General features: G+C 45.2%; 1 protein-coding gene across 2 annotated transcripts in view; it reads left to right on the top strand.

The window, feature by feature from the left end:
• The window catches only part of Mthfd1l (methylenetetrahydrofolate dehydrogenase (NADP+ dependent) 1 like), a 181,783-nt gene that overhangs the window by 135,046 nt on the left and 21,428 nt on the right, over window positions 1-25,309 (top strand). For both annotated transcript variants that reach the window (XM_031351087.1, XM_031351088.1), the window contains exon 26: window positions 796-948. In XM_031351087.1, coding sequence (XP_031206947.1) covers window positions 796-948 — 153 coding nt within the window. The remainder of the gene's footprint in view (window positions 1-795; window positions 949-25,309) is intronic.

Raw genomic sequence — 25,309 nt, forward strand, 5'->3', positions numbered from 1 at the left:
TGATACTGCTCTAAAATGTTCTAAATATTTGCAGGTTGAATCATAAGCAATTACATTCTGTCATCTGTCTGTCTACCACGGGAATATTCCTTAAACGTTAGTGTCAAGTATGTGGTTGCAATTAATTAGTAAGGTCTCTGAAGGAACACTATGTGCTGTGTAATTACAGCATCCTTCCCAGACACTGTCCTTTTTGTAAGATGCTGCACGTGACTTCCTCCCCTTTCACCTTTGGAATTCTGGGTCAGGCACAGACTTTGGTCCTTAAAAATAAAAGAGGCTGAAAAAGTGACCTCATCTTAGTTCCTAGACTGTAATCGCAGATCAAATAGCCATGATTCATAAGCCAGCACAAAGGGTTCTTTGCTTTCCAGCAGACCCCACGAAGGCCGGAACAATGGTCCTAAGAGCCTCATTAGGAGCCTTGTTCTGGTTACCTTCCTCCTTCCTGGATATTAATAGCCTTGGAAAGTGCTTTCTACAGCGTTTCCAGCACTGTGCCTAAATATAGCCTTGCTTACACACACACACACACACACACACACAGACACACACACACAACATGCAAGTGCCTCCTCTCTAGGAGAACCTTCAGAGTAAACATAAGACCTCACACCCTGCTAAATAATGGCGGTATGAGCAGAGGTCTTGTCCTCCCTCAGCTTCTAGCTGAACCAATAGCCACGCCCATTAACCGCACCTGCCCCAATCTGTGCCTGCTCCCAATTGCTGCAGAGCTGGTGTAAGAAGCCAGCACTTAATGGCAGTGAATGTAATTCCTTTTCATTCTTACAGGGTTTTGGAAATTTGCCCATTTGCATGGCGAAGACCCACCTCTCTCTCTCTCATGAACCTGACAAAAAGGGGGTGCCGAGGGATTTCATTCTGCCCATCAGTGATGTCCGGGCCAGCATCGGGGCTGGGTTCATTTATCCTTTGGTGGGAACGGTGAGTAACAGGCCTCAAAGCCTTTCCTAGTTTGTGTTGCTGTCACGTCTTAATCACGCTCTGCCAACTCTACAAATCACACAACAGGGAGGAATTTACAATATTTGCTGTTTTTCTAAGCACTCTTCCACCAATAACAGAGTGAAAACACACCACTGCCATCTTGGGACAGGCCCCTCTATTTTCAGATCGTGTGTTCAGGATCGACAGAGGCATAAAGTGAATTTCCTTCTGGGACAGAGAAGAGAGTGAGTGGCCTTGAGGTCAGTCTGCTGACTCAGCAGCAGCGTGGCCCAGTGACCGACTTCACAAATTGTCTCACACTGCCACAATTCAGACTTACTATACTGTGCTTCTATGGACAAATTGGCGCTGGCTGATCATACTAGCCAGGACCCTAACAGCTACCCCAGGAGTGAGGGGGAATCAATGTCCCACCCCATTTCCTTCTTCAACATGTCTTATGTGTCCCTTTGGGATGATATTACACATACATCTTCTTCCCAACGTGTTATTGCAAAGTATGAAATAATACACAATTGTCAAGTGGGGACATTTCATATTCAAGCATAAAAGGAAGCATTTTTGTGTAGGGGCTTTCTGTCATCACAATGCTATTAACTAAAGACGATAGAAAAAGCCAGTGGTGTACACCTTTAATCCCAGTATTAAGGAGGCAGAGGCAGACGGATCCTGTGAGTCCAAGGCCAGTCTGTGTAATCTACAATACTGAGTTCCTGCTCTATATAGTGAAACCTTGTCTTGTGTGTGTGAGAGAGAAGGGGTGGGGGAAGAGGGAGAGGGAAACAGAGATCTTGTGACATAGGGAAGAAGCTGATTGGTAGACAGAATCGAGTCTAGTGTCAGCTTATTTGAAGGATTGTCAGGATAGGAAATAAGTCTCTTAGAAACGTAGATGAAGCCAGAGAGATGGTCCTGTGGTAAAATCTCCCACCCACCACCTCTGTGGCCAGGCTCAGGCCAAAGCTATCCTGCAAAAATCAGCGTAGACTCTTCCTCCCCCCCCCCCCCCCCCCCCCCCCGCCAGCCTGTTCCTGGGCCCGGCTCTTTGACTTATGACCCATAATAAATGAATGCATGGAATAGCCGTGGAGGAGCCGCAGCAGCTCGCAGGGTTTCCTGGAGTGAGCCATCTGTGTGTGACATTATCTCAACTCAGAAGTTCCTCCTGTGGCTGCTCTCAGGGACAGAGGGAGTGTCCCTGCCTGCCTGCCTGCCTGCCTGCACTATGGTGCAGTCCAGGAAACAATCAGGCCTGAGGAATCAGGAAGGAAGTGAGGCCTGAGGAAAGGGGGTCCAGGAAAGCAGAACACTGTCACATGGAGGCAGTGACAGGCCTGCTCTCTGTGACAGTACAGGAAGCCATATGCAAGCTGGGCAAATTCCCCTAAGCAGGCCAGGATCTCCTAATAAGGGTGGAATTTACTTTCTTTGACCACACTCTGGGCCCTACCACAGACTGCCAGAATGCTTCAAACATTCATCATGCCTTTGAGAGACATTGTGGTAACTTCCTGGTGGGATGACTAAGGAGGAGAAATGGGGGAGGGGGGAGAGGGGAGACCTGGGGGAACTGACCCCAGCAGGTGGGAAAATTCTAGTACAATGAATCAACGTTATGCTTAGTCATTCTCAATTGCTATCAGGCATCTGAGATACTTAGATACAAAGCCATTTACCTCCCCACCCCAGCCATAGCTCCCTGACGTCACAGTCAGAACCAGTCTCCATTCTTCAATAGAATTCATTCATTCATTCATTCATTCACTTATTCAGCAAGTCATTAATAAGTACCTCCAGCATGCACAGGGAAGAACCATATCCCTTGTGGGCCTCTGGTAGATAGACTCTGGTAAATAAATGTCCAAACATTTATAAACATTATTTATAAATGACAGAACACTGTGGGCTTCAGAACACAGGGGCAGGTCCCCTCTTGGTATGTCCTGAAGGGAGGCAAATAGGCCTTCTGTACCTATGCTGCTGCATAAGTCTTGGAAACAAAGAATTCCAACAGAAGCCATTCCACCTGTAATAACTGTGTTCAGCTTGATTGGTGTTGGGAAATCGCATGGAAAAATGCTAGAAAGGGGTCAGTTCTTTGTCCCTTCTGTATGTTAGCTGCTAAACACTTACCTGAACTAACTTTCTACGCCTAGCTCTCCCATGTATTTTTGTGGCTGAGCTGTCACAACACATTCTGTTTGGTAATTGCTTGAATTGGTGCTGGTTAACACCATTTCTGATGGTCAGTGTATCGCCAATGTGGAAGCTTCTCCGGCCCATTTCACCTCTCCACACTTTTCTATAGAAACTCCTCCGCTCATCGTCCAGGAGACTTTGCCAAAGGGCTTTCTATATGTGTTAGGGTAACCAAGTATTTCTTTCTATAGTAACTTTCTTTGTTCCTATGTAAAAATGTATTCCTGGGCTGGCAAGATGGCTCAATGTATACAGATGCTTGCTATCAAGCCTAACCACATGGTTTAATCCCAGGGACCCATATGGCAGAGAGACCCTGCTCCTGGAAGTTGTCCTCAGAATGCCACACATGTACACACACACACATACACAAAATTAATTATTGTAAAAGAATTTAAGGAACATACTCTCGGTGTCCCTGCTTCTTTGGGATGACATTACATATACATATTCTTCCCAACATATTATTGAAAATTACGAAATAATATAAGATTGTCAACTGGTACAGCACACACCTCAGTGCCTCTTTTCCTAAGAAATGATTTGCCAAATGCATATTTTTTGTAGTGGGGGCAGAAGGAGCAGATACTGTCTTATAATTTTCCCAACCTCAAATTTTATATAAACTACTCTATTCCTTGGAGATGGTGGTTTATAATAACCAACAAACCCAAGAGCCTGTATAACTTTTCAGAAAATAATCTCATGATAAAAGAATATAATATATGGCAGGTGTTTTCTGTCCTATCACATTGGTTCAGCCTTTAATTATTTACAAAGCCTGTTTAATCACTTGGCATGAAATACTTACTCTGTAAGCCACATATGTAAAGTTAAAACATAAATTCCTTAGAGAAAGGACTAGAAAGACCACACCAAACCCTTAGCGTGAAGCAGCGTATATCACTTTTATAACATGAAAAATATGATAAATGGGGAAATGATAAACCATAGCACTTAGAACAATATTTAACTTGGGCCGAACACTTTCAAGAGAATCTGAGAGCATCTCAGTGTGTGGGATCTGACCCCATGTCTCCATGCTGCCTGTTTGGGCTGCTGGTCCTGTTCTGCAGGTGGCCTGCTACGTTCAAGCAAGGGGAACGAGCTGAAGTGGCCCTAAGAGACGTGTTCTCTGAGGGTGGTGGGTCTCGATCTGTTCTGTTTTTGCAAAAGGGAGAAAACCAAGAGGTTTCTCCCTGTTAATTAGTCCCGGGTTCTTCTTACATTCGGTGTTGGGGTGGAGAGGGGGGCGAAGGACCTCTTTCTTCTCAAAGAGCTTTCCTAAGCAGTGACACATTTCCAAAACAGCATGGAGAGGTATCCAACCAAGCTTGAATTCTTAGCAGATGTCCATTTGAAGTTGGCTTTTTCCGTGACTGTTTTTCTTTGATATCACATCGAGGCTTCGAGCAAAGGGCTTCGAAGGAATGTACAGGTCGAGTTCTTTCTAGGTGGCTTTGTCATTGGCTGGTTAGTGGGTCTCCAGATATATCCCAGGCTAGCCTTGAGCTCACAGTTCCTCCGCCCCGGCCTTCTAAATGCTGCCATTATATGAGTTACTATGTGTAGACTGAATTCTTTTTCTATTAAGCACTGTGGAGTTTATGACATGCAGGCTGGGTATTTTTTATGATAATCTTGACTGGAATCTTGGGCTTTAGCGATCTTATAGTTCATCCAGAAGAGATTAAGCCTTCTAGTGGTATTTATGGGGTAGTCAACACCATATAGGGCATTTATAAGAGCTGCTGGGGATCTGTCTCAAAGACTCATGATGAAGGCATACATTAAGGCAGGGACATCCATGACACCCAGTCTGACATGGTGGCTGTCCACCTGGTTCCTTCTGTCTTCTAGCCCATTCTCTCTGCGTCCTGCCTAAGGAAATGGGACAAAAGAGGATCCTGTATGCATGCACACACCTTTTCTATTCTCTCCTTGTGGGGAGGAGCCAAGGCAGGACCTACCCCAAAGTGGAAATCTCAGGAACAAAGGATCAGCTTCAACTTGCCCACGTGGCTTTTGTCTCTCCTATGGGTGGCCTGATCTGGCCGCACCGCTACCAGGTGCACCCCTGACGTCATTGCCTTAGCTGGCCCTCAGAAAGCAGGAAACTGCCAGAGCCAGTGGGGGAAGAGTGGGTCAGTGACGTCATACCCAGCTGACGCTGGGTGGAGTCTTACTGGACCTGGTGCAGGGGTTGCTGGGTAAACACAGCAACCCCGGGGCCTCACCCTCCAGAGGCATTGCCGGTTTGTTCTTTCTCACGTCCTGTTGAACTCCCTGTTTTTCTTCCTTGCTCTCTAAGTATGTACTGAATGTAGAGCTGCCTGCTGGGCCGATTCAGGTCAGTGATGAAGTTCTTTCAGCTTGCTGGGGTGCATCCCCACCCACCACCCCCTCCGCTTCAGGATGCATGGTTAGCCTAGCGCTTTCTAAATTCCACTGCCCGCCGGCAAAGGTGAAGTCATTCAGACCTTGTAGATTTCAATCAGAGGGATGGTTTGAGGCATTTTCCAGAGATTGACTTTTATTTACACAATGAGAAAATCAAACAGTCCCCAAGCTGTGCTCTGAGTGAGACGTATAAACCAGAGTAAAGTATTGAACTCCACCAACCTAGGTTGTCCGTCGCCGAGTACTTCCCGAAAAATCACCTAGATCCCTCTCCCCTGCTCTCCTGCCCCATAGTTCCATGGAGAAACTCTCAACAAAACACCTTCCCCTCTCTAGTGCTCCTAGCTCCAGGCATCTACACTCTGAGTTTGAAATGAAGCAGCTACTGCTCTGGCTTGCTCCCTGTGACCTTGAGCCCTTGGCCATTCCCTCCTCTTCCCTACCCTGTGTGGTTTCTGTTCCCTATCTCAACATCAGAATTTCCTGCTTTCCCTCAGACATGTCCCTTGCATCAGCTGCTTCCTCTTGACGTGGTGTACTGACAGGGTGTTCTCCGCCTGCATAGCAGTGTGCCTCCTTCCAGGGAAATCCCACGGGTCTGGCCAGAAACAAAGGAGACCTTCCTGTCCTTTCAGCATGGAATGTCCAAGGGAGAGGAAGCTGACTGGTGTCCTCAGTTTCCAAAAACTGTTGACCAACAGGAGGAGAAAGCTCTGGGACTCACTGAGCTGGTGCCTTCCTGCTACAAAAGGTCGGCTGGGTGCCATCCCTTTGTTTCAATCTCTTCCTCCCTAAAGCGAAGCCAGATTCTTCTTTGCAGAAATCCAGAGTTAATTTCAATGAAAGCAGTCCCCCTTGTTACCTGGGCAAGGTGGCACATTCTACCACTTGGGAGCAGGAGGGGCAGGGGTGACATGACAGTAGGAGCTCAAGGCCAACCTGGTCTGTGGGGGAAATGGAGAGAGGGCTGGAAGGGAGGTGATCCCTCCTACCCAGTGGCAGACTTATCTGTCTGTGATGGGTGGAATCCATCCTTATGAGTGCTTGCGCAGCCCTCTCCCATGAAGCCACAGTCCCAGACTGGAGTTGAACATTGTTCTTTTGCTTTCTGCATATGTAGTGGCTCTTCTGCCCAGCCTGCAATTGGCCTTATCAACGTATTGTTTTCTCTGGTGATTGATACAGTCTGATTCCATTCTCTCCCACCTCCACGTTTGGCCTCCTTATTTTCATTCCCCGGGGGTATGGTTTAGATTCCAGGCATAGGAATGTGAGCAAAAATACACCCTAGTCCATTCGCATGCCTGAGAGACACCCATCAAGTCATCTTGTGCTTCCGGGACTTGTCAGTGTGTGCCTCTTTATAACACTTCCTTACCCACAGGCTTTGCCTAGAAGCCTATAATCAGAAGCAGGGGACATTTATGCAAATGAAATAAAATTAAAGCCAAAATGCCAATGTTGCAAAAAATAATAATAATAGGCTACCCTCGGAGTCTGTGGGAGGGCTCAGTGGGGAGAATGAATGAGAAAGAAAAGATAAACTTGAAGAAAATATCCTTCTGTAAAACTCAGATGGCAGTGTACAGAGAAATTTAACTGATAGAATCTAGAATCCATAGCCATTTACAAGCTGAACCAAGTATGTGTCTGTTAAACTAGCCAGCTACATATACTAGGTTGAATGGGAAATGCGCTAGACTGCTCTTGAGAGAATTGGTATTGCAGCCTTCTCTGAGGATCGCTGAACATACAGAGTATTTAATTTGGTCTAGCTCAACTCAGCGATGGGATGTCAAGGAACCACTCTAAATGGGCTTAGAAAAATAATTTATGTCAGTTTAAATGGTCAGGCATATAGAAGACCCAGAATAAATTCCTAACCCCTTCACTAACCCCTTGTCAGAACCTACAAAGTAGTAGTCACATTAATTAATGCCTCCCAGGCCATGTGTTAGGAAAGGTACTAGCGTTTGCTACAAAAGAAACTGAAGGCTGGGGGTTTAAGACGCTGAACCCATTGTGACGTCAGTCTCCAGTGGAGACTGGGCACTCCTTCCCCAAGAATCAGTCCTGGGGAGTAGTGTAGTACCCATGCCTGTTTGTACCTCCCAACATTCCCCTTCCACTTTCCAAACACATCTGTCTCTCCACTAAATACAAAGCTTCTGCAGCTCCCAAGCCTTGCCTAGGGTGAGATGGAGAATGGGCAGGCTTGGGCGAGCGAGTGCCATGAGGATATACCTGTTCTCTCAATGCTCCATTTCTCTGGCAAGCACACATTACTCATGCCTCCTGCTGTACCCAGGTGTAGCAGGTTGTGCTTGCTTCCCTTGGGTAGCCTCTTAGGCTACCAGGTCACCATACCCAGTGTCTCCTATTAATCCAAGACCCAGTCTCCCCATCACCCCCCACTCCCCACCCCCTGGTACATCTCTTGGTTTCAGCTCTGTGCACCTTGCTGCAGTAAGACACTTCATGTAGAACAGTAACTTGCCTGTTGGCTGTTGTGAATAACTTCACAGCAACAAGGGAGCCTTTAGGCATCTTCTGCCTCGAACTTACCAGCACTACAGTCCTGGGCTCAGAACAGTCTATGATAGTCTTTTTAAGGAGTTAGAAGTACAGGCTCAGGGGCTCACAAACCCTGTCTGTCCTGTTGGTCCTCATCCAGCTAAGGGTTGCCATAAAACCAGGTCCCGATACATCAACCTTACTGATGTGTTCAGACAGGGAGTTACATATGGAATATTCCACTGTAGAGGAAGAAACAAAATGAAGTGTGTTGTCATCCTGTTTCCAAAATAAACTGTGTGACCAGCTAGAAGAGTGTTCATGATGAGTTCAAAACCAGGGAATACCAAGTACAACTCCATCCTGTAACTCCGTTTTAATACTGTCTACCTATAGATCTTGTTAGATGCTATAGGCTGAGGCTCAGACACTCAGGATCAGGCTACCCATTCTTCCAAATGACTGGAATCACATGTGTAGGGATACCACAGTAAGGTTCCAGGAACCAGTCCCCTGCAGATACCATGGGGTGCCTATAGTTCATACTGTACCACACCTACAAAATAAAACCCTGAGCATTATAGCTTCCTGTCTGTAATTTGTGGCAATGCATTGTATTCATTATTTCAGACTTTTTTACTGTCACCCTGTATGTGTGAGCATGTGTGTGCATTGTGTGTTGTATTGCAGTGTGTGTGTGCGTGTGTGTGTGTGTGTGTGTGTGTGTGTGTGTGTGTGATACATGCTTACGAGTATCCGTAGACCTTACTGACAGGGAAGCTGTGTCTGTTGAGGGTGGCTGACCAGCATATTTTCAACTCCCCACCCCCTCCCCCAATCTCACACACACAACCAATACTAAATGATGTGTTTATAAAAGGATAGAGAGAGTGGGGATTATGTTTTGTGATGGTATGTGGCGAGGTATGGGGGAAGGGGGTACCTCAGCAGGCCCATGCTGAGGCACTCCCTTCCCCACCCTCCTGCCCCCCAGGCAGGGGAAGTCTCAAGGCCAAGCTGAGCTACATTGTGACACCCCATCTCGACAAAACAAGGGGAAAGTTAGAGTTGTAACCTAGTTTTTAGTATGTCCCCTCTATCCTCTCCATTGAGGTTGGTTAGCATAGCTCTCAAGTCCATGAGCTTATTGGTATTCCTTCCCAAGTTACTAAGTGCCTTTCACACAAATAAAATCATTTCACTGGTAGCTATAAGTTCTTCACTATTTAGTGTCATGATTTTCCCCCCAAAACAGAGCTGTTTGACAGCTGGAGTCTGTTTTCATATTGATGTTTGTCATAAGGAGTGGAATGTGCTTCTGTTTGAGAGTTGGGAACATTTTGGCAGGGAGAGAGAAGAGAAACTACACCCCACACAACGAAGGGGATCCCTTTCAGCTTTTATAGAAAATCTTGGTTTTTCTCTTGAGGCATAAGCTGGAAGCTTGTATCTTTGGGGTAGGAAGGAATTCAGGAGAAATATCCATTACTGGGACTGTATTGCTAGAAAAAGAAGAGATGGTTTTGTGCAGGAAAATAAAGGTAACTTTTCTAACCAGAACTTCAGAGCTCTTCTTTTCCTTGGGCAGTAAGTAGTTAATGGCACATCACAACCACGGTGGGGAATGTCTGCAGCATTTTTTGTAAAATATGCCCATAAATCCTTTCCCAGACCTTCTGAGATCACAGATCCCAGCCGAAGACAGTGATGGAGTAGTAGTGCAGTTCATACGAAGTGCACTGATCCGCTTCAGCGAGCTGGGACAGCCAGCTCCCCATCGCCCCCACCATCGGTATACAGCCTCAGCTCCCCATGCAGTTCCTCTTAGCAGAGACTCTGCCTGCTACAGCTCAGTGAATCCTAAGGTCTCCCTCCCATGGAAGTGAGCTAGCTCGCTTGCTTGCTTGCTTGCTTGCTTTGTATCCTTTTTTATTTATTCTTAGTGTGTATTGATGGGTGGGACACACATGTACTACAGCACCATGTGGAAGCCAAAGACTACTTTAGAGAGCCAGTTCTCTCCTTCCACCTTTAGTTCTGGGGGTTGAATTCAGGTCATCAAGCTTATAGGCAAACACTGAACCTATCTCATCAGCTCCCCTAGATCTTTACTGAGCCCATGAGTGATCTCTTTCTGGCTCCAAAAGAATCCTTTTTTTACAAATATAATATGCAACTTTTTTAGACAGTTTTCAGCCAGAAATTATTGTTTTTAAGTATATCTTATGATTCCATGTCTAAAATGTGTTATAACTTAGAAACCTAGTTTGTTCATAGGGAACTAGGGATGAAGTTTCACAGAATAAAGTGTCTACAATATAAGAATTCATATAAGTAGCCAGTGCCTTTAATCTCAGCACTCAGAAATAGAGGCAGGCTTGATCTACATGGCACATAATGGGCTAGCCAGAGTAGCCAGAGCTACACAGTAAGGTTCTGTCTTTAAAAAAAAAAGAGGTGGGCTAGAAAGATGGCTCAGCAGTTGGGATCTGATTGATCTTCTAGAGGTCCTGAGTTCAATTCCCAGCAACCACATGGTGGCTCATGATCATCTATAACGAGACCTGATGTTCGTTTCTGGCACATAGGTGTACATGCAGGTAGAGTATGTGTGCATATACAATAAATAAAATAAATCTTTAAAATAAAAGGCAATAAATGCATAGAAGCACAGGTCAGCAGCAGAGCATTTGCCTAGCACCAAAGAGACCCATCTCTTCAACACATCCAGGAAAAGGACATGGAAAAGGCAAGGGAAATAAAAGGATGCTTAAACCAATCATGATAAAAATCAAGACTGTCATCAGAACTAATGTTTATTGAGCATGTGCAAGTGCTGGGCAGTGTTCAGGGCCATTTGTGGATAACCGACTCTTTTGCTGTTCCCAATATCCTCTCGGAAGAATTGCATCTCTGTTCCTGTTCTGAAAGCCCAGCAGACTTAAGTCTCTTACCCAGCCATAGATGGCAAGTGGCAGGTCAGGATCCATCACTGACTTTCCTTTTTAGAAAATATTCCCATTTTCCTGCTGAGCGTATGGTCCTATTTTCTGTGAGTTAGTCGAATTAAACTTTGCTTCTACCGACCAGTTAGAAAGGGCAACTTCAAACTACTTGCCCGTTCTGTGGCCAGAAGATGTCCAAAACCTTTGTGCCTGGTGTCTGATAGTCCCATAATAATTAGTGAAATGGGCCAGCAAGCTGGCTCAGCAGGTAAACGAGCTTGCCACACCAGCCTGAAAACTTGACTCCTGGGCTCCTCAATAGGAGAGAATTGACTCCTGAAAGTTGTCCTTTGGCCGCTACAGAGTCAAATGCCTTTAGAGGTCTGGGGAGATGGCTCAGTCATCCAACTACTTGCCAGGCAAGCATGAGGACCTGAGTTCAAACCTAAGGGACTCACATAATAAAGTGAGTGTGGCAGTGCTCACCTGTATCCCCAGCACTGAGAGAGCAGAGTCCTAGAGTCTACAGAGAGTCAGCCTCACCACACCAGTGAGTTCCAGATTCAGTGAGAGACATTATCTCCCAACCATCTGTAATGGGATCCAATGCCCTCTTCTGATGTGCCACCTTAGAAGCAACTGAGGAGGACACTCAGTGCTGCCTCTAGCTCCGCACGTATACCACAGATACTCACACAAATAAAGTTCATTACCAGCGAAGCTTTCTCGTGCTCTTTGTTGACACCCCACCCCCTTCTGGGACTGACATCTAAAAACCAAAGGGTTGTACAAATGGTAGCAGCACTTCCAAATGCTTCTACACCAAAGAGACAGAGTCTCCTCACCAAGAAAAACATCCATACATACACAGTGACACAACACTCTGCCCTGCCTCCTCCCTCCACAGTAAATTAAAACATGCCAGGGAACTGTCACACCTCTGAGGACAGCTAAGTTAATTTCGCTGCAGGTCAGGTACAGCCTGTGGCATATTTATAATGGGCTAAGGTGAAACCTCTTGTCTCACCTCATTTCCATATGTAATAAGAGCTGGCCTAGCCCATCTCCCACATTGATTGAATAAAATAAATAGCATTTTGCTGCCAAAGAATAAGAGTGGGAAAGGAGGGCTGGAAAGATGGCTCAGTGGCTAAGAGCACTGACTGCTCTTCCAGAGGTCCTGAGTTCAATTCCCAGCAACTACATGATGGCTCACAACCATCTGTAATGGATCCAATGCCCTCTGTACTCATACACATATAAATAAATAATTCTTTGAAGAAGAAAAAAAAAAAAAACACAGAGAGAGAGTGAGGAAGGACCATGACAGGAACCAGCCTGAGTGGCACCAGAACTTAGAACAGCAGCCAGTGGGGACACCAATGGCTTGTATTTTGCATGGCCTGCACTCTTGATCTTCCAAAAGTTTTGGGTACGTGTCATAGAAACATGATTCATTTTGCTTTAGAGATACGCTACCAGTGACAGCCTACCAAAATCATTCTTTCCGTTACAAACGTTCACAGTTTTCTTCAGGCTGGATGATATTGTTCCTACTGAGTCTCATGGATCCCACAGGATACCATGAAAATAATTATTTATGGCTGTACATATAATTTGTCCTTGTGAGGAAGAAGGGACGTGACTCAGGGGTGCCCTTAACCCCACCCGCTTGCCGCACCTGTAGTGAGTGCATGGTTTCCCTTGTTAAAGGACACCTGTCCCCACCTGGATATCTTGACCTGCAACATTTCAGTAAATCCCTACAGGTCTCCCAAGGCGCACGCGCGTGCGCGCGTGTGCGTGTGCGTGCGTGCGTGCGTGCGTGCGTGCGTGCGTGTGTGTGTGTGTGTGTGTGTGTGTGTGTGTGTGTTTCCCCTGTATTTTTTTCCTAAGCCACCATTTCCTGACCCTCAAATTATCATTTTCTCTATTGGTAAGCACATTGTGAGTCTCGAGGCAGTAGGATACCTAGGCTCAGCATCCACCTCTACATAGCTGGTACCTTCATCCCTAGGTACACTGATGCCCTTCCATTCCGCTTCTGTTTTAGGCTTCTGTAATTCCGAACTGGATATAATTGATATTATTATAAAATCAAACTATGAACGTTGGTAGGTGCTGGGGCTTTGTTGTGGCTGTTGCTTTTCATGACAGTTGACAACCTCTTGAAGTAGACAACGCTAGAGTTTTTTGTGCTTCCCATTTTGTTGAGTAAATTTCACTACTGAATACTTTCCATCGTGGGATGCTGTTGCTACCTGGGCCCCTTGGCGATTGACATATCCCAGAGCACTTTCTGGAGCATGCATACTTATATTTCATGGAGCATGTAGCAACACACTATGCAGTTCACTGGAGGCGGCTGTGCACAGCCCCTGTGAGCAGGCCCAGCTCCCTTTTGGCACAGCGAGGAAGGATACTTCCTCGGGATATTGCCTAATACGCTGGGGAGTCAGTGCTTTCAATGGACTTTTGGCTTTACTGAATTCCAGACTGCTGCCTTTCCTGTGTTGCAAAGGAAGGTTCTCTAGTAGCTCAGGGAAGGACATAGGCGTTCAGCGAAGGGCACAGCAGGCCACAGTTGTCAGGGAGACACCTCCCAGGTGAGGTATTCCCAGGAACCGTACTGAAACAACTCAACCAATGTATTTAACAGTAGAGGCTCCAGAGCGTCTCCTTGGCATGGCATATGCACCCCAGAGGGAACACTGGAGATTTTGGTTATCACCAAAAGTTCAGGCACTAGAGTTCTCCCCAAAGGAAACACCTAGCCTTCTTCTATTAGGGGCCCTGTCCTGAGGCATATGAGACCATTCATTAAGCCAGTCTAGCCTAATGGACACATGCCATCGCACACAAAATGCCGGAGGTCTGATTCACTTGTTCAGCATATATAGAGGAATGTTGGGTCCAAAGCCAAGAGAAAAACAGTCACAAAGGCCTGGAGAACTTGCCCTTGAGAAATGAACAAGCTAGGGAGAGACACAAGCTGTGTACTGAGATGACTGAGAGTTGGAGCTTGTCGGCCGCCTTACCCGTCCAGTGGAAATAAGGAGGCAAACACTGAGCCTTTCTCCATGCAGTTTAATCAGGAACCTTCATTTTTACTTCTTCTCTAGCTAGCTTCTTTTATATTCTTCTATATCTTCTTCTTACATCTTACTTATTACTACTTACATCTTATTAGTTACATACTTACTCCTAATTCTACATCTTACATCTGTCCTTACATCTTACTTCTATATCTACATCTTCTCTCTTATCCCATTACCAGCCCCAATTCTACATACTTACTTCTAAATCTCTCCTAACCCATCACCAGCCCTAATTCTACATACTTACTCCTAATTCTTTATTCTTTCAACCCATCACCAGCCCTAATTCTACATACTTACTATCTCTACATACTTACTCAATCTCCTCCAGGCCCCAGCCCTTGTGGGTTAAATATTTTCCCTGGTCCCAATCATCATTGGCTACGTGGCAAAGCATAATAGGCTATGAGAAATCATGCCAGCTTGCATCATAAACTAGAGGCACACAGCTTTTCCAACTAAGGCTTGTTTATCTCAATGCTCTCTGCTCTAGCCAGAGACCAGGTGTTCAATATATATGTATAGAGTGGCAGCTACGGCTCCCCACAGGAGCTTAGAGCAGAGTGAGGCCAATGGGCTCCAGGAGCCTGCAGAGTTAGTTGGTGGCCCTGCTAGCCATAGAGAGCTTAACCAAGTGATACAAGACAGAGAGGCAGAAGATACAAACCTTCGAGGCCTGAAACAGTATTGCTAATGTCCTTTAATGTGGCTAGCCTGTATAAGCTTACAAGAGTTACAATGTGTTATGACACTGGGCAGGAAGGCATGACCCAGGTCACATGGAATTGAGTGTCAAGTTTAGGAATTAGAGTTTGTCTTGCAGAGCCTGAGAATCTTAAGTGGAGCAATATAATTATGTTCACATTTTTAGAATGACCACTCAGGCAGCAAGATGGATGGAACAGAGGGAGGAGGAGTTAATCTTGTTAAGATGGTAACTGTTCTGGCAGCAGGGGGTGGCACACACCTTTAATCCCAGCACTGGGGAGGGAGAGGCAGGTGGATCTCTGTGAGTTAGAGACCAGCCTCATCTACAAAGCAAGTTACAAGACAGCCAGGAATGTTACACAGAAACTCTGTCTCAAAAAACAACAAACAAAAAGCTGGTAACAGTTACAAAGACAAAGAACCACATAAAGTTAAGTGAGCTAGAGACAGGAAATCAAGTAAGACATTACAAAGGTCCAATGATTAGAAAAAAGGGAAAAGGAATTATCCGTGTCAGGATGTGTTCTACTGATGATGGAGTTATCACTCCCTGGAGTTGCAGTAAAGAGGGTAGGACCGTTTGAGAGGAAAGGTAATTCTTCTGAGCATCCCCAGGATTATTTACAGATACAGTTGTTCCTTTAGGAAGACATAAAAAGTCAACAGACAGCCATATTGTACTTTATTGCAGCAGGGGGAATACAAAACAAAATGGAAGGACCTATCACACAGGCTAATCTAGAAAGGAAACCAGGCAAGCTCCAGAGCCCTCTCCACCTGGAGTCCAGCAGAGAGTTACAACAGTACCGGAAATGGAAGATCAAGGAAGCTCATTAGAGACTCCGGTCTTCTCTACTCTTTCCTGGTCCTTGGATACAAATAGTTGAGGACAAAGACTTTGTGACATCTATCTTATCTTCCTAGTGGCTAGCAGTACCTGGAAACATTAAAAAAGTGTTGGCCGGGCAACAAGAGGAAAAAAAAAGAGTGATCTTAGTTGTCTTTAAAAAAAACAAAAACAAAAAACAAAAAAACAAAACAGTTTGGACAGAGTGAGCTAGTATTCCTACTTAGGGAATCATGGGAGTCCTGCCCTCACCCACACCCCCAACATCCTCTTTGCAGGTGGAGTTTCATGAGGACCATGTTCTCCCATCTTTTACATTATCCCAGTCCTGCCCATCAATGAATTTCTGGTTTTTTGTTTGTTTGTTTGTTTGTTTGTTTGTTTTAAATCATGTTGAGGGAAGCAGCACTACAAGTTCAAGTGCAGACACCGGGACACTTAGTATCAGGTTTAAGGTTCAGTGCTGAGGCCTGTTTATCAGCCTAGGGTTCTGGAGACAGGAGTATCTCCAGGCATTAAAACCAAGCTTACCCTGGCCACGGTGCTACACTGTAATTCTAGCACTCAGGAGCTTCTGGCAGGAGGAGTCTAGCTGTTGCTAGTCTCCTAAACCAGTCTTTCCAAAACCAGTCCCAGAGGAAGTCCAACTCCATGCCTACCTCCTCTTCAGGCTACTGTGTTAGAGCCTGTGTAAGAGTAAGAAACCTACTCTCTGCCACATGGCTTACACTGTTTCCTATTTCAAAGAGCTTGCTCCTCAGACTTTTCACAATAGAGCTGGTCACATCAAGGCTCCCACCTGGAAGGAATTTCTACACAGCCTTTGAAGTCAACCATTCATGTTCAATCAACCTGGTTGTCAAAGAACCATAGATATCTAAGATCGCTCTTCTTTCCTCTTGTTGCCTGACCAATGCTTTTTTAATGTTTCCAGGTACTGTTAGCTACTAGGAAGAAAAGATAGATGTCGAAAAGTCTTTGCCCTCAACTATTTGTATTCAAGGACCAGGAAAGGGATGCAACATGCATCTCAGGGGTGTGTTGAGAGCAGAAACAGGGTGAGTGGCCTTTTGATGCAAAGAGGAGAAGGATCAAATAAAAGCATGTGAATTTTTGCATAAAACCCTGTAAAGGATACAGTAGAACTTGAAAACTGAAACCTCTCTGTTGGTAAGGGGCTTGCCGTGTACAAGCATGAATCCAAGTAAAAGCCAGGTGTGATGGCACACCCTTGTAATCCTAGCATCAAGGAGGCACAGACAGATAGATCCCTGGGGCTTGCCAGCTTATTTGATGACTTGCAGGCCAATAAGAGACCCTGTTCCCCTCTCCCCCCAAAAAAGTTAGTGGCATCCTGAGAAAATACACCCAAGTTTAACTTGTGACCTCCAAATGAGTATGTGTACACACGTGCGCACACACACATATACACAGTCTGAAAAGGGTAATCACTATTTGTTTATTTAGTTTTGAATTTCATTTCTGGGTGGCTTTAACTGTGATGGAAGGCTTAAAAAGCCCTATGAAAGTTGTTCTTTAAAATGTCTGTCTCACCTAACATGTAGACTATAGCTCTGGTTTTGGTCTCAGGAATTAACATTGGGACCTAAAGTGACCCTGTAAGCCGGATGCAAGGGTGCTTACCTATCTGTCCCAGCCACTCCGGAGACAGAAAGAGTTCTAGAACAAGCCCGGGCAATATTATGAAACTGGCCTATCTATTCCCCTGTGTGTGTGTGTGTGTGTGTGTGTGTGTGTGTGTGTGTGTGTGTGTGTGTGTGTGTATTTGAAACAGAGCACTTCCATATCCTACCCTTGGTGATGGTGGGTAACACCTTCCATTATTCTAAGTGTCTCAGGGGATAGCATGAAAAATGTGCCACGTCAAGTGTAAGAGTAGAAAAGAAGTTTTCAAACAAATTGCAGGTCTTCTGTATAGTCTCGAAGTCTGTGTTTAAAAAAGTAAGAATTCTCCCTTTGGGTCTTTACTCCTCTCTGGCTTCCTTTACCATCTCACACATCACCCACAGCCTTTGTTCTCGTAGCCTTCAAACATGATGAATTGATGCCGTGCAGCATCGGGAAAAGCCTGAATATTTTGTAAGACAATTCTTCGTCTTGCTAAATGCCCTTCTTTCTTTTCAACTTCGCTGACAAACGTGGCTTATGCAGATGTAGGGGCCATTTGTTTATTTCCCTGTTTAAATTTGTGGCTCTTTAGCATAGCATGTTTCCTTTCCATGAGGCTAGCCAAAAATAATATTGACAAACCCATGAAGGCTTCCATCTGATACTGTTGCAATCTTATGCAAATGTATTTAGACAGTTAAGTGAATAGAATAGTTAAACATCCAAACATCAAAAACCAGAGTGGGGGTGGGGGATGGGTGGCAACGCCAGCTATCCTTACATCTTCTTGTTGGAACTCAGTGAAGTTGAAAAATACACCTTTAAAACGAAAGGTCTGGGTTGCATCTGGTTGGTTTATTATTGTTGTTTTGTTTATCTTGATTTCGTTGCTGTTTTCAGACTTAAACAGAGCACACTGTAGTGATAGGAAATAACTGGCATTTTAGGAGACCATACTTTTCTTGCACATTGCATCAAAAGCTTAAAAGACCCCTGTCCTAATGCTTCCGCTGGGACCCGGCCACTCCTGGATGAACTTACTCAAGAGGGAGAGGCTCTCAAAGCACAACACCAAATTGTTTGTCTTTAAAAATATGCTGCTTTCAAGTCTCCAGAAAAATTCAAGAATGAGAAGAGCCTAAGAAGTTGGCAGAAATAGTCCAACTGCAGAGTCGTGTCCCGAAGCTCTCTGCCTTCTCTAACAAAGCTGGCTTCCAAAGAAATTCACATTGTATGTGATAAATTTGAAACATTCCCTCTATGACATCTTTTAAATTCCTGAAAAATATCCAACTTGGAGATGGAAGCTTTTCTTTTTCCAATTTAGCAAAGATTGGTTTAAGATTCACTATTATTCCCCCCAACCCCCAATTTTTTTTTTAATATTAATACAAGTGATTGCCTATTCCTTATCAAGGCAGCTAATGTCTGCTCACTTTCTGGCTTTGTACTGTCATTTTCAGGGGAGCAGGTGATATTGCCTGGGCTGTCTTTTCTGAAGGAAGGGTCTGGTAGAACCCACAGCCCTGCCCTCCAGACTTCTGACTCCTTGCTGGCCTGCTCCAGTACTGCCCCTTCAGCACATTGGAAGGCCTTGGGCTCGGCTGGGATGTAGCTATTTCCTGCTGGGTGAGGGCTTAAACTAGACCTGTTTGTCAGAACTCTCCTGTGGTTTCAAATAACAGAAACTCCACTCAGACTTGGACAAAGAGGAGGAACAAATTGGCCCACATAACGGAGAAGTTCTGCAGTTGATCCCGTCTCAGCCACTGCTGTAGGCAAACTGGTGGCTTCTGTCCACCTTTTCTCAAAGTGGCTCTGCCCACCCCAACCCCTGTGCCTGTCACAGTGGCCCACCTCAGCTAAGACTCAGGGTCTCTGGGAAAAGGGTCTCTACCATTGCAAACTGACCAATAGTCAGCATCCCTGCGTGGCTCTGTTTGTCAGGCCAGCCTGGCATCATTGCCATGACCCATGACCAGGGATCCACCTGTGCCGGATAGAATGGCCTCCAGACTCACAGGACGCCAGGAAGCGTGGCAGTGACAGTTACTCATCTAGACTGTAGAATTAAATCAGAGATTTTCCACTAGCAAAGACTACTGTTTGCTCTGTTGGGGGAGAGAGGGTGTCTGGAATGCAGGAGATAAAAAGTCATTTGCCGCATAACTTAATATATAACAGCAGATCCTTCTTGTCCTGTTTTTTTTTTTCGGTTGAACAGGGTCTGTTCTGTGAGACTTAATTTTCTTCTTCAAACATAAGTTGCAGACATCAATTGAAAGCCTAACTAAGACAGGGAGCTCTCTCAGACTTAAGCTGCTTCTTGTACACACACGAACTTCCTACCATTGCCCGTCTTGTTTCTTACTCAGCACATACAAGCAGTTTAGGTAGATCAGTGCACTCCATTTTAGTGTTAAAACTAGGGAAGCAAATTCTATTAGTTTGGCCAGTTAAAAAGACCATAAACCATTCTGTCCTTTTTAAATCTGTGTAGCTGACAACTTTATACATAATATAAAGTATATGTATATATATATGTATGTATATGTATATGTATATACACATATATATATATACACACATACATATACATATACATGTAGTGTCCTTTGCTTATCCTCACTCCCCAGCACCATCTTTCATCCATCGCCAACATCTACTGAGCCCTATTGCCTTCAGGCCCCCCTCCTGTTTTCCTGTCTGCTTTCTGTTTGTTTTAGTGTAGGGATGTGCATGAGTGCATGTGTACTCCTGCATTTTACTTATTTAATTTGGGTTGCTTGTGTGAACATGGTTAGGGAGTTATTTATTGGAACATGGACAACTTAACAGTGGTGACATCATTAGAACCAACCACATTTAAACACTTATACTCTCCCCCACTTCCCTCCTTTCTCTCCCTCCCTCCTCCTTGTTTTTGTTTGTTTGTTTGTTTTGTTTTAGATTTGACTATCTTTTAACTTTCTATGTAGACTACACTGGCTTCAAAGTCAACAGAGATCTGCCTGCCTCTGTCTCTGCCGAGAGCTGAGACTCAAGGCATGCACCACTACACTCAGCAACATTTTATCATAACATATTTCAGTCTGAAAACATCAGAAAGAAATAATGAGGTATGATGTTAAGCAGTGTGATCCAGGTGCCCAGGAAGCAGAGGCAGGAAGATCAGGAATTCGAGGTCACCCTCACTTACAAGAATCAACTGTGGCCGGGCAGTAGTGGCACATGCCTTTAGTCCCAGCACTTGGGAAGCAGAGGCAAACGAATTTCTGAGTTCGAAACCAACCTGGTCTACAGAGTGAGTTCCAGGACAGCCAGGGCTACTGCCTGCTGGGTAATTCAAGGCCCTGGATTCAATCTTTAGCACTATAGGATGGATGGATGGATGGATGGATGGATGGATGGATGGATGGATGGATGGATGACGGGTAGACGGATGGGTAGATGGACGAGTGGGTGGATGTATGGATAGATAGGCAGTAGATGGATGGATAGAATAGAAGCTTACATTGCAGATAGTGGCATATAAATGTGTATTCTCATTTATTTATTTGTGGTCTGCAATCAGTCCATCTAAGGGCAAGGCATTGCTGTGTGGTTAGTTCTTTACCCCAAGCTGGTACAGGATGGCCACCTGCCATCTGGGCTTCACCATTCACTCCTTTCTACTTGCCAATGCTGCGGGGACACCAGCCAATGTACTCCGCTGTACCCCATGTTTTGTTGCCCTTTGGTTTGCCTGAAGACTGCAGGTGCATTGTAAACGTTATGACTTCTAGCGGGGGCTCTACAGGAGACCTGGGGAGACTTAAGAGTCACATTTGCATAATAAGTTTGTTCTAGGGCGTGACACCATAAAAAAGATGAGCCAACCAAACAACTCAGCTCTGATTGGAGCCATTGGCCACAGAGAAGACTTCTGCATAAACCTAAACAACAGCTAGAATACAGATCTGACGGCAGCCCCCATGTTTTGATAAGAAAAGCTTATCCTCCTATGTGTAGTAACGGCATGCCTGCAGGACCACACTGGAGTGGAAAGCCACATTGTGTTTTGAGGAGGCGAGGATGCCTTTTGTCTGGTGACCCATCAAAGGGAACCTGAGCCAAGATCTTATCAGTGATGGAGATAGAAACACCTCAGGATCTTCTAGTGTTGTTTTTCACTTTTTTTTTGTTCTTGGACCCAGTTCATAACGCTACCAGATCATTGGAATCCTGAGGCATTTCCTCAGGGCTCTGAATTGCAGCTTTGGGTCACCTCCCTCTTGAACTGAAGGTTTCATTACAACATCCATATGCTTCCCAGCTCACTCTCTGACCTCCCGTCCCCCTCCCTTCCTCTCCCCCTCCTTCCCTTCTCCCCCCCCCTTCTCTCTGGACTGTTGGCTTTTTTGTGTTTCCACCCACTAATCCCAGAAGAGTCTCTTAAGTGTTCAGAGTGGATCGCCCAATCATTTCTCAAAAGCTAATTTAGTAGAAATTGCTTAAGCTTGATATAAGTCGTAAACATTTTAACTTGACCCCATATCCCAAGACAGCTTAATGTGACAGTATAGAAAAGGTAGGAAATTTAAACTCTCGCAAGTTGGCAAGAGTATTACCATTTTGCCCGCACTTGGCATTGTCAACAAGGGTCCATTCACTGGAGGGGTCATCGGTCTCCATAAAGACAGCACCAGTACTTGTCTGCAGCTGTGTTTCCTTTGAACTCATCTACGTGTCTTTGAAGCAATGATCACGGTCTCCAGCTTTGATTCGGACTCTGTGGACCTGTGCCAGTTTTCCTGATTTCATTAAATTTTTGGAAAGAACTGAAACTATGGTATCATTTTATTGCAGCTTTGACATCAATCATAATTTGGGGCGGTCTTGGTGAAAGACGAGGAATTCAGACTGGGAGGCTGGGGAAAGCGGGTCCCGGGGCAAAGGGATAGAATGCACTGTTTACTTCATACGAGTTCAGCCACCTCGACCTTGTGGATTTTTAGCTGGCTTTATTCTAAAGCAGCTACAGTCATATGGCCCAAATCTAGTTATAAAAAAAAAAAAAAAAGCCCACATAATTTTAGTGAGGCCTCTCTCCCTCCTTTCTGCCTCATCTGTCTTTTCTCCTTTTCTCTCCTCTCTTTCTCCTTCCACCTTCTCTTTTCTTCTCTGTCTTCTCCCGCTAGCTTTTTCTCCCCAGCCCCTTCCCTCTTTCCCTCTCTGCTGGCTTAGTAGGCTGGAGGACCTTTGTGTGCTGGTATTCATGGCAAATCTAAACAGAATCCATTCAGTAGATTCTCCCTCCCCCAGGCCCTCCTCCTCTCAGAGGACCCAGGGTTGCTTCTTCAGCATCCTCTATCCTTGGTCCTACGTACCAACATATCCAAAATCATTTTCCTGTCGAAGTATCTTCTCCAGGGACCCCCTCACCTTGTAGTTGGTGAAGGCATTTTAGTATGCGCCATGCAGAGGGGTAGATATTAGGGACAGTGGTAAGGACAGGGTCTCGCACACACAACACACACACACACACACACACACACACAACACACACACACACCCTCCCCAGGTACCTTCTCAGAGTTTTCTGGCAGTACATCCCTCTGCAGGTCCTGCAGAGGTACTGAGCATGACATAGATTTGCTTCCCCTATTCTAGCCAATAGTTCCAACAGCAGTTCCCGAGACAGCCAACAGAAGCCACCACGTTGATGTCAGTAGAGAGAGCCCAGCTCTGGACTGATGCTTTGCGACAGGACCATTCTTCCCCAATTCAGACGACTGAGACATTGCCAGACTTAGTATGTCTGGACAGAGTGACATTAAGATCACACATGGTAAGTGGGGCTAGGAGAGAGCACATCCCCAAGAACTTAAAGGTCTTTACAGCCCTGACAATGAGACTTCACACAAAATAGATGCCTTAGGCCAGGCGGTGGTGGCACTCGTCTTTAATCCCAGCGCTCAGGAGGCAGAGGCAGGTGGATCTCAGTGAGTCTAAGGCCAGCCTAGTCTACAGAGTGAGTTCCAGGGTAGCCAGGGCTACACAGGGAAACTCTGTCTCCAAAAAAAAGTACTTTTTTTTAAGATTTATTTATTTATTTATTTTATGCATATGAGTACACTGTCAATGTCTTCAGACACCCCAGAAGAGGGCATCAGATCCCATTACAGATGGTTGTGAGCTACCATGTGGGTTGCTGGGAATTGAACTCAGGACCTCTGGAAGAGCAGACAGTGCTCTTAACTGCTGAGTCATCTCTCCAGCCCAAAAGCACTTTTTAAAATTCGTGTGTATGTGTGTGTATGTGTGTGTGTACACATACATACATAAAAATGTTTATGACTTAAATCCTGCAAATAGATTATAAGTGAAAAATACCATGAAGGACTCTTACTTGTCCCAGGACACTTCTCTGCCCTACCAACTTAGTGCCTCTGACATCTGCCTTGCTAGGATGTATGTTCTGTTGAAGCAGTGTTGGTAGACACCTGTACTTCAATTGGCCATGGTGTCTTTAAGGAAAGTTATGGAATACCCACATTCTTCCCAAGCTCTTCCATTCTCTTGGCTTTTAAACCCTCCTGTCTGTAACACTGTCTCTTGGCACAGAGATTAAGAAACATTTCCTGGGAAGGGACCAAAAACTGCTTCATGGACCAGGCTTAGACCCACCCATATGGTCTCCGTCCAAACTGCTCCACTCCACTGTGAAAGCATAAACAGCCACATGACCATGTCCAGTGTACACTCACATGTGACTGTCTATGTTCTAATAAAGCTTTATTTGTACAAGCAGGCAGCTAGCCAGATTTGGTTATGCAGGCCTTATGTTACTGTCTTAGGGTTTTCATTGCTGTGAACAGACACCATGATCAAAGCAACTCTTATAAGAACTTTTAATTTGGGGCTGGCTTACAGGTTAAGAGGTTCAGTCCATTATCAAGACAGAAACACGGCAGCATGTAAGCAAGCATGGTGAAGGAGGAGCTGAGAGTTCTGCATCTTCATCTGAAGGCTGTTAGCAGAATACTGGCTTCCAAGCAGCTAGATTGAGGGTCTTAAAGCCCACACTCACAGTGACACACCTACTTCACCAAGGCCACACCTTCTAATAATGCCATTCCCTAGGTCAAGCTTATACCAACCATCACAGTAACTGACTCAAAAAGAGAGATTCATGGTGAAATTGTGTTTCAGTAGCAACTATGGAGAACTGTTCCAGAAAGGCCCAGCATGCCCAGGTACAAGATGAAAGGGGCTAAGAAAGCTCTTTCTTAAAGCAGAGAGCCGGCCATGTTTCTTTGCTCATGGGTATCCATAGCTCTTGGGCAAGGAGGTAAAGCATTGGCAGAGAATTATTCAGAGAATTCCAAAAACTGTTTTGTTTCACTCTCCCTAAGTTCCAAAATGGGACAGGGAATGGAAGAGATGCCTGCCACATCTAGAAGACACACTTGGAAATGACACATTTACACACACATCAGATTTGCTGCAGGCATACCTACTAATACCTCACAATGACTAAAATGGCCGGTGGTGGATTGGAGTAGGCAAAGGAAGTAAAAGTGACGTGTTAGTTGAATACCATTTCACTACCATCCCAAGTTATGGCAGGAGGCGTGCTGATGGAATGCTCCACCCCCACCCCCACCCCCACCCCCAGAAAGGGCACTGATGTTGGTAATCTGGGCCTTATATATAAGGAAAGCTCTAGCTTTATCAGCCTGATTTCTGTGGGAAAATACTTAACAGACTGATGGCATCCATCTGCATCAGCGTGCTAGAGAGTTACTCAGATATGTGTCAGATGCTTGAGCTGTGTTAGAGAATGCGCCATGGTAGGAAGACGTCAATCATCAGGGTCACTTTTAGGGCAACAGAGAGAGGCACAGTTTATACATCAAATAGAAAATGAGCGCACCCTTGTCCGCCTGCCCATTCCTACAAATGTTCTTAGGTTTTTTTGTATTTTGAGACAGGCTCTCTCTCTCTCTCTCTAG

The sequence above is a fragment of the Mastomys coucha genome, unplaced genomic scaffold (assembly GCF_008632895.1).
Source record: "Mastomys coucha isolate ucsf_1 unplaced genomic scaffold, UCSF_Mcou_1 pScaffold5, whole genome shotgun sequence".
NCBI lineage: Eukaryota > Metazoa > Chordata > Mammalia > Rodentia > Muridae > Mastomys > Mastomys coucha.